Here is a 9075-nt window from a genome sequence, read left to right as displayed (position 1 = left end):
CGTGCCAAGTTGGCTCAGGGAGGTTTCAATTCCCACTCATGTCTGGCTTGTGTGACCTTCCTGGGGTGCCCCTCAGGCTCCCACTAGGTCCCCGGGACCACTGCGCCCACATTTCAGCTCTGCAAGAGGGGGTGGGAGAGCAAACCTCTACAGGACCCCAGAGTCGCTCGGACACTTCCCTCGTCATTACGCGACCCTATGGCATCATCAGGGGAAGCTCACGGCAGTTCGCCTTGCTCAAGACTCTGAGCATGCAGGGGAGACTGAGGCGCTGGCTGAGGTGCCAGGTGAACCCTGGCGTGCTCCTGTGGCAGGGACGCGGCCGGAACACAGCAGCCACATGGTACCCGCGAGCCGGTCCTGGGTCCCGAGCTCAGCGCCCGACCCCACCCTCGGCCACCAAGAACCACAGAGACCAGAGTTCCAGGGACGCTCCGTTTAATCCCCAGTCGGTCCGCCCCCGCGGCCCGAGGCCAGCCCCGGGGTGCCTGCGCCCCGCTACAGCGTGGAGTGCTTCTCGAAGGGCACCGACAGCAGCCGCGCGGCCGCCTCGTCCAGGAACCAGCAGAGGGCGCCGGTGCGCGGCTGCACCATGGCGGCGGGCAGCGCGCCGTCCTTGTCCTCCAGGATGCGCTGTGTGGACACGGACACGGGCGCCCTCAGACCCAGGGCCGGACCCGGGATCTGCTCAGGCAGGGACAGGCACCCGTGGGGGCCCCGCTCTGCTCTGCCCCGCACACCACGGGCTCTAAAGCTCCCTGGCAGGAACAGGTTGTTTTACTAGGGACAGGTGGACCCATGCGGCCCAGGCTGGCCTTGAACTTGCTCTGTAGCCAAGGATGGTCCTCCCAGTATGGGGGCAACAGGTGGTGCTGGGGTCTGAACTCAGGCTGTCTGAGAACTCAAGCTTGATGACAGGCCCCTTTACCCACTAAGCCATCTTGCTTTTAAAAAACTACAAATTTTTGTTTTCTATTTTATGTGTGTGGGTGCTTTCCCTGCATGTGTCTGCGCACCGTGTCCCTGCCTCGTGCCCACAGAGGCCTGAGGGCAGCGTTTGAACCCCTGGGACTAGAGCTACAAATGGTTGTGATGGACCATGGTGGCGCTGAGTCGAACCTGGATCCTCTGGAAGGACAGCAGGCACTCAGCCAGTTAGTGAGACGTCTCTGCAGCCCAGCCTTATTATTATTTTTCCTTTAAATGTGTGAGGTGTCCCGCTCCATCACCTGCACCCTGTCCCCTTGATATAGGGTCTCTAACTAAGTCTGGAACTAGGCCAGCGGCCATCAGCCCCAGAATCCTGTCCTGAGAAGGGGTTAGAGACACACATGGCCACACCCAACACCCGCTCAGGGCCCTGTGATCTCTGCAAACTTTCCTCATTCCCCTGCCCCATGACCACCCGTCTGACCTCCCATAACTCGCCCGATGCCTGTTACCTTCAGCACAGCTGCCTTGCCTTCCCCGGTGGCCACGAAGATGACGCTCTGGGCTGCATTCAGCACGGGGAGTGTCAGGGTCACTCTCTGCGGCGGTGGCTTTGGGGAGTCACTGATGGGAGCCACGATCTTTTCCTGCTCCTGGAAGAAGGCCAGGAGGGACAGGCCCCACTGAGCACCATGCTTACAGGTTTCCTCTGACTGTCTCGTGGGTTTTTGAGACAGGTTCTTAATCTGTGACCGAGACGCCCTCAACCTCACTCGCTCTCTGTGCCCCTTCCTAAGTGACAGGCATTCACCACCATGCCCAAGGGATCCGAGGCTCGGCAGGGCTGGGCTGGGAGGGTGTGGGCACCAGATATCCAGGGGATGGACACAGGCAAAGATGGGCCAGGGCTGGGAGGGTCCCCATGCGCACCTGTAGGAGGGGATGACCAGGGAAGAGTGAACAGGTGTGGCCATCGGGGCCCACTCCCAGGATCAGCAGGTCAAACACAGGGACATCATCTCCTTGGAAGGCCTGATGGGAAGGATGGTGGGTCAGAGTGTGTGCAGGGCTCAGAGGTCACACAGAAAGAGGCTGGAACCAGGTCCCCATGTCTGGGTTCCTCAGCCTTAGCTTCAACACCTTCTGCTGCTCAGCAGAAGAGCACGCCATTGTGTTCTCTATACAATATAGCGGCACCCCGCACTGGGCAGCTTTGGCATGGTATGAGGTCTGTAGTATTTTTTGAGGCTAAGTGTCACCCTCAGGCCGGCCTGAGCTCTGGACAGGCCTCCTGCCACAATCTCCCAAGTGCTGGGACCACAGACACGCTACCACACCAGACTGATCCAGTCTGGAGGCTCGATTTCCCCTTCAGTGACCTTGGGTCTAAAGATGAGTGTCCCTGAGATGTGAGGCCCCAGCCAGAGTCTCTCTGCAACAGGCCACCCCTCAGAGTGACAGCCTGTCCCCAAGTCTTTTACGGCTTCTCCACTGGTTCTGGGACCCACCTGGCTCAGTTTCCTGGCATAATCCTCTGCAGCATCCTCCACGGGCAGGGCAGGATCGATGGTGAGGACCTGGCTGTCTGGGATGGGCAGCTTTGAGAGCAGGTGTGTCTGTGGAATGGAAGGGACAGTCAGCAAGTGATATGACCGTGGCATCAGAGGCCTGGCCCAGTCTGTCCAAACAGGAACCTGCCTAAAGCCAGGAACCCCGTGTCACTCAGATGGGCACTGCGCGGCCTGACTGACTCCTTCTTCCAGAGCCAGATCTGCCTGGGGCTCCCACCTTAGGGACCCAGCCTGGCTGCTGCGTCCAGCATGCAGCTGGCACCTGGTGGGCCCTGGGAAGAGGGTACTTGTTGAATTCCAGGCCCTTTGATCTGCTTTGAGACCTGGGCTAGCTAGCCTGTGTCTCCATGTCCCGCCTAGTGGAGCAAATGACAAAGCTCGCAGTGCCCTGAGGTGGGGATAGGGGGCCCGCTGTGCCGGTTGGTGTTCTCGATGATGCTGCAGCGTGCAGGATGCTGCGACCCTGTACGGGGAACAGATGAGCACAAGGCTCCAGCTCAAGGCTGCAGGAAGGTGTGTGAGCCAGGAAGGCAGAGCTGGACTGGCTGCTGCATTCACTCTCCTTGGCTTGTTTCAGCCCACTGGTCCCTTTCTGTGCAAGACGCCCACTGCTGGGGCATCAGACCACCTACGGGACCTCTAACATCAAATCCTGCACAGACTCCACCTGGTGGAGAAATCTGGCTTCCCTGGGTCCCCTGGGTCAAAGACAGAGCTTTTAACTGTGTCCCCTCAGAGGGGCCTAGTTATCGATGCTTGCTTTATTTCTCTTAGGTGGGTAGCATCAAAATGGTCTCAGGTAGCAGACTGGCCTCCAACTGGACAGCTGGTGATGAGCTTGAACTCATGACCCTCCATCCTCCAGCTCCTCAGTGATGACAGGTGTGCACCACCATACCTGGTTTACAGGATGCTCGAAAGGAACCCAGGACCTTGTGTATTCTAGGCAAGCACTCTACCAACTGAGCTACAATCACCAACCGAGGTACAAGCACTATACCAACTGAGCATTGTGCTAGTACCCGCAGCCCACTGTGGAGTGCAGTTTTGGGGGCAGGCACCGCGTTCAAAGGGTGCAGTTTCAAGCCTGAGGTCCCTATGAGGGCCATGGGGACCTGAATCTTTCGGCCTCGGTTTCCCCACCTTGAAGTGAGTGTGGTGGTCCCTGCCTCAGGGTCCACGTCACTGGGCCAGCCTCCCCAGGGGGGGCAGTGGCAGACACCCAGGGGTGCTCAGGGCTCAGTCCTCCATGCCTCAGTTTCCCTGTATGTGAAGCAGGGCGCTCCGGACCCTACGGGGGGCCAGCTGGCCGTCAGATCCCAGGCTGCTCGTGTTTGAGGTGAGGAAGCTGAGGGCCAAGACACCCCGGACGCCAGAGGCAGGCTGAGCCCACCAACAGCCTGACCCTCAAGGCCCCACGGCCGGGGCGTGGCCCTTCGGGCCGGGCGTGGCGGACGTCACTGCACATTCAGCAAGCCCCAGCGCGGCCGGCGCGCAGGCGTCCAAGCAGCTCCTGGGCGTTCCCTCGGCGACGGGGCCGGCTCCGCGTGGCCCGCGGCGGCCGCCGTAGCCGGCTGTACGCGCCCCGCAGCGCTCACCCGGTAGAGGCCGTACGTGCTGTCGGCGTGCTCGAAGGGCACGAGGCGCTCGTCGCAGAAGCCGAGCGTCCAGCGCGCCAAGCTGGCGGGCCCGGCGGGAGCGGCGGCGGCGGGCAGGTCTCGGGCCAGCATGGAGACCAGGCTGCCGCCCGACAGGCCGAGCGCGAAGCGGCCGCGGCCCCCCTCCAGGCAGCTCGCGGCCCGCTGCGCCACCAGCTGCGCCAGCGACGCGCCCAACTCCTGCGGGCTGGAGAAGACCGAGATGAGCCCCGGCGCGGCTGCGGCCATGGCTGCGGCGGGGAGGCGGTGGCGCGCCCGGCGGACGCCAACGCGCCTGCGCCGTCGCTCCGAGCCAGAGCGCTGGGCGCATGCGCAGTAGCGCAGATGACGCCTCGCCGAGGCCGGGCGGATTGTTCCCGGAACCCCGTGCACGCTGTGCTCCAGGGTGGTGGGTGGGGAGTCCACGGAGCTTCCTAGAGCGGGGCGCACCTTGGTGGCGCAGATCGTCCTTCCTCGGTCGGAGTGCTGGGGTGGCCGGCGTGCAGCTGCACCCCTGTGGGCGCAGCGGTTGTCTGCGGAGCGGTGGGGCGCACAGAGAGCCAGCTACAGCACCAGGAAGTCCGTAAGCCAAGCGTGCTGGGCCACACTCACGCCTGCACTCCGGCGGCGACAAGGGCTGCAGGCTGGCTGTGAGTTTGAGGCCAGGTTGGGCTAAGGAGTGGGACCCTGTCACATATACCCATGACATCCCCGTGCCTGCACGACTCTCCCTGCCCCGGCCAGACGCTGTCTGCAGAAGAGAAAACTCCGCGGGACAACCGCTGCGAGACAGTTGAACATCCTGTTGCTTTTGGATGTGAAACTGCCCCCACTCGTGCGCGTGAACAGGTGGCTGTAAGGCTCCCAGCTGCCCGGTCTATTTTGGGAAAATACGGAAACAGTCCTTTGGGACTGTTAAGATCGTTGACCCAAATAGATCAGCCAGAGTTTGGACCTTGGTGGTGACAGCCGCTTCCGCCGTGAAGACCCACATAGTCCTCCTCTGGTTCCTCCCCCTTAACTTCCCCCTCTATTTTTGCTTAATTTATTTTTATGTGTGCATGAGTGTTTCGCCTCTGTAGCACGTGCTTGCCTGGTGCCTGCAGAGGCCAGGAGAGGGCGTGGGATACCCCAGGACTGAGTTGGACTTGTGATCCTCTTTATGGTGGTGGGAAGCTAACTCTCCTCTAGAAGCCCACCGAGTCCTAGCAACCAGATGAGTGACTGATACTGTGAGCCTGACCGTGCTGAACTCTCGGAGAGAGCTCCAAAATCCAAGCACTCAGTCATTCGTGCTGGGACTCAATCCTGGGCCTTGTGTGTGCTGAGCCTGGGCTAAGCCACTTGACTGTATCCCAGCCCCAAACCCCCATGATAGGAGAGTTCCCACTGAGTTACACCTGGCCTGGTTCCAGAGTGCAGCACCTGGCCTTAATTCACCGTTTGTTTCTCTTGTTGCCCTCCCATGCAAATCTTGTCTGAGAGTTTCCCAAGGGTACAAAGCCTATGCAAGACTTGTTTTGGAAGAATCCAGCACACTGTGATATTCCTTCACTGAGTGTTTACATTTGGCCCTGTCCCTTTGGAGACCCCGTCAGGTTATTTTGAGGATATGACAGTCAACTTGCTCAAGTGTAAATTTGGAGAACAATAAAAATGCCCTTGGCTGAGGGAAGGTGTGAGTCCCCCAGTGAAAGGCTGAGTCCTACAGCTGAAAAGGTAGAGGTGTGTGTGCTGTGCCTTCTTCCAGGGACCCGTGTGAACCCACAGCCGCACACCACCACCACCAGCTTTCTGAGTGCCACTGTGAGGCTGCAGGTGGCAAGTTAATACTCCACAAAACATGGCACGTAAATGCTTTGGTTTTGGTTTTCTGAGACAAGGTTTCTCTGTGTGGCCCTGTTTAACACGAATCCTAAATAGTCTTAAAATAAAAACCCAGAGCTAGATATTGGGGTAAATGCTGAAAGACCAGAGGAAACAAGCCAACCACTTCTTACTTCAACTCCTCAGCCCATACTTTCTCCACGAATCCCCCAGCTGAATGCCTCGGAGTCCTTGCTGAAAAGAGACTCTCTAGTTCCTGTCTCCTCACACCTTACATGCCTTTCTCTGCCCAGCCATTTCACTTCTTATCCCGACCTTCCTAGTGCTGGGATTAAAGGCATGTGTGCTTCCCAAATACTGGTGTTAAAGGTGTGTACCACCACTGTCTGACTCTGTTTCTCCCCTAAACTGGATCAATCTCAAGTAGCCCAGTGTGTCCTTGAACTCACAGAAATCCAGATCGCTGTCTCCCAAGTGCTAGGATTAAAGGTGTGTGCCACTACTGCCTGACTTCTATGTTTAATCTAGTGGCTGGCTCTGCTCTCAGATCTTCAGGCAAATTTTATTAATGAGTAAAACAAAAATATCACTACAGCCCTGGCTGTCCTAGAACTCGCTATATAGACTGGCCTCCCACTCATAGAGTCCACCTGCCTCTGCCTCCCAAGTGCTGGGACTAAAGCCATGAATTCCACTCCTGGCTTGTGAGTACATTTTAAGAATATTTAGGTTGGATGTGGTGGTGCACACCTCTGATCCCAGCACTGAGGAAGCAGAGGTAGCGAGTTCCAGGCCAGCCAAGGCTACATAATGAGAACCTGCCTCCTGAAGGGAGTCAAGGGGGTTTTAGAGTGTTCAAGGTGACCCAGTAAATAAAGGCACTCCAAAGCCTGACAACCTAAGTTCAGTTATTCACAGAAATGGAATAAGTGAAACAAATTTCAGTATCTACATTTCCTTTCAAGCTGTGTGTGTAAGGCATGAATGACATCAGTTGTCTGGGCAGGAGTTTGTACCAAGATTCTGAAGTTTTTGAAGTCCCCAATCTGGAGTGCTTTTGGTCCCGTTGATTCTGGAGAAATGACCTCCCAGGAGCACGGTTCATGGTGACCTCATGTGATGCCCATGTCAAAACATAAGTCCTAAAATGAACCCTGTCTTCAGCATCACCATTGTGCCTGTGGAGCCAACTCACTGAGAGCCGGAGGCAGGAGAATTCTCTAGGAGCTAAACATCAGCCTGGATAAATACCTAAGCATGGCTCAGAAGTAAGATGAGGGGGCTTGAGCCCCTCCTAGAATCCCCCAGGGATGGCCTGTGAAGCGTGACCCTGATTAGTCTTAGTAATAAAAACCCGGAGGACCAGAGAAGCCAAGCAGCAGCCACTAGAGATCTCTTCTAGGAAATCTCAGACCAAACTGAGGGTGGGGGGTGTCCTATCTCTATGAAACCTCAGATTGAATGGAGATCCTGTCTCCACCTCCTGAGTGCTGGGATCAAAGGCATGAGCTGCCACTGCCTGGCTGTTTCTCTTTTAAACTGGTTCAGTCTTGTGTGGCCTTGAACTCCTGATTTTCCACGTGCTGGGATTAAAGGTGTCAGACGCCACTGCCTGGCCTCTGTGGCTAACTAGTGGCTTAGCTCCACCTTCTGATCTCCAGGCAAGCTTTATTTATCAGAACACAAAATATCACACAACAGGCCTGGGAGTGTAGCTTAGCGAGATTACAGCTGTGTGATAACAAGTCCCAAGGTTCTGTCCTGGGAGATGGAAAAGCAAAGGGGAGGCCAAGAAGGCCAAGCATGAGTACCGTGGACAGCTATTGCTGTCCCCTTCATGAGAGTTAATGATGGACACCACTCTGGGGTAGGAAGAGCAATTAGCATTTTTTTATTTAAAATTGAGGCTTAAAACATTATTGGTGTTCATGTTTTCTTCTGGCTGCTCTGAAGTGGGTTGTTACTGTGGGGCCAGGGTTGGCCTGGGACTCAGCATCCCAATGTTTGTCTCCCAGGGTCTGTGGTGACAGGTGTCTTTGCTCCCAGCTGGCTAGCCCTTTTTATTTTTTTATTTTTATTTTATTTTTTTGAGAAAGAATCTCCTTGTGCAGCCTGGCTGGCTGGAACTGGCTGTTCCTTCTAGAACACAGGTCCAAACCCTGTCATGCATGGAGATAACAAACACACCCTTGAGCCTGGTGTCAACTCACTGCTGCTTTGTCAGGAGTGGGGACAGTACACACCCCAGGGCTGGGATCATTGTCAGCAGGCCACTTTGCCTGCAGGCCAGGCCCTCCACCACTTGGGGACTTGGTACCCACAGGCAGATGCATCATCCTGCTCTGGGGCACCAAAGTCCAGGCAGGGACTGGGGCAACCTTGGAGGCTGGAGGGAAGCGAGCTGAAGCCTGCTTGGTGCCCTGCTGGAGCTCCCTTGTCTGCAGAGGCTGGCCTGGAGGCCAAGGGTCCTGTGCTGTCAGAATGACTTCCTGTTTAACTCACAAAGCCTTGAATAAAAAAATAAAAGAAGGTAGAAATGGTGCCTTCCAGATGCCTCAGCCAGCAAAAATGCTTATCACTAAGCCTTACCACCTAAGTTCCATCCCCAGGAGCCACATAGGGGAAGGAGAGAATCAATATCGTCCCCTGACCTTTACATAGGCTCTGTAACACACACGTACACGCATGAACGCATACATGGTGAAAAGTTAGTCCTGTTTAAAGATGGGGCATCTGGGAACTAATTAAAATGTGGTAATGGTATCTGGACTTCCAGTCTCTAAAACTGAGCTACATAAACCTTTGCTTTTTGTACAATTCCAGCCAAAGGACCAGGCCATCAATGTTGTGATGCTCTGTTTTTGTTTTTGTTTTTGAGGCAGGGTCTCTTTGTGTGCTGTGCTGGAACTCACTCTGTAGACCAGGCTGGCCTCAAACTCAGAGATCCACCAGCCTCTGCCTCCAGACTGATGGGATTAATGGCATGCACCACAATGCCTTGCTTTTTCTAATTTTCCGGAGACAGACAGGATGTGCTGGCTAGTTTGTGTCAATTTGACACAAGTCACAGTCATTTGGGGTTGGGGCTTGATTGAGAAAATGCCCCTAGA

General features: G+C 56.1%; 1 protein-coding gene across 1 annotated transcript; it reads right to left on the bottom strand.

Moving 5' to 3' along the window:
* Nucleotides 1-421: 421 nt before the first annotated feature.
* Nucleotides 422-4442, bottom strand: Pgls (6-phosphogluconolactonase). The gene is made up of 5 exons (XM_036175966.1): nt 4100-4442; nt 2439-2546; nt 1861-1962; nt 1443-1583; nt 422-633 (listed from the first exon to the last, which is right to left on the bottom strand). Exons 1-5 carry the CDS (start codon nt 4385-4387, stop codon nt 499-501), a joined length of 774 nt encoding a protein of 257 aa, XP_036031859.1. The 5' UTR covers nt 4388-4442; the 3' UTR covers nt 422-498.
* Nucleotides 4443-9075: the final 4633 nt, after the last annotated feature.

Source organism: Onychomys torridus, unplaced genomic scaffold (genome assembly GCF_903995425.1).
Source record: "Onychomys torridus unplaced genomic scaffold, mOncTor1.1, whole genome shotgun sequence".
In the NCBI taxonomy this organism is placed as follows: Eukaryota; Metazoa; Chordata; class Mammalia; order Rodentia; family Cricetidae; genus Onychomys; species Onychomys torridus.
The sequence above is the reverse complement of the archived record's forward strand: the minus strand, read 5'-3'. Positions and strand labels throughout refer to the sequence as shown.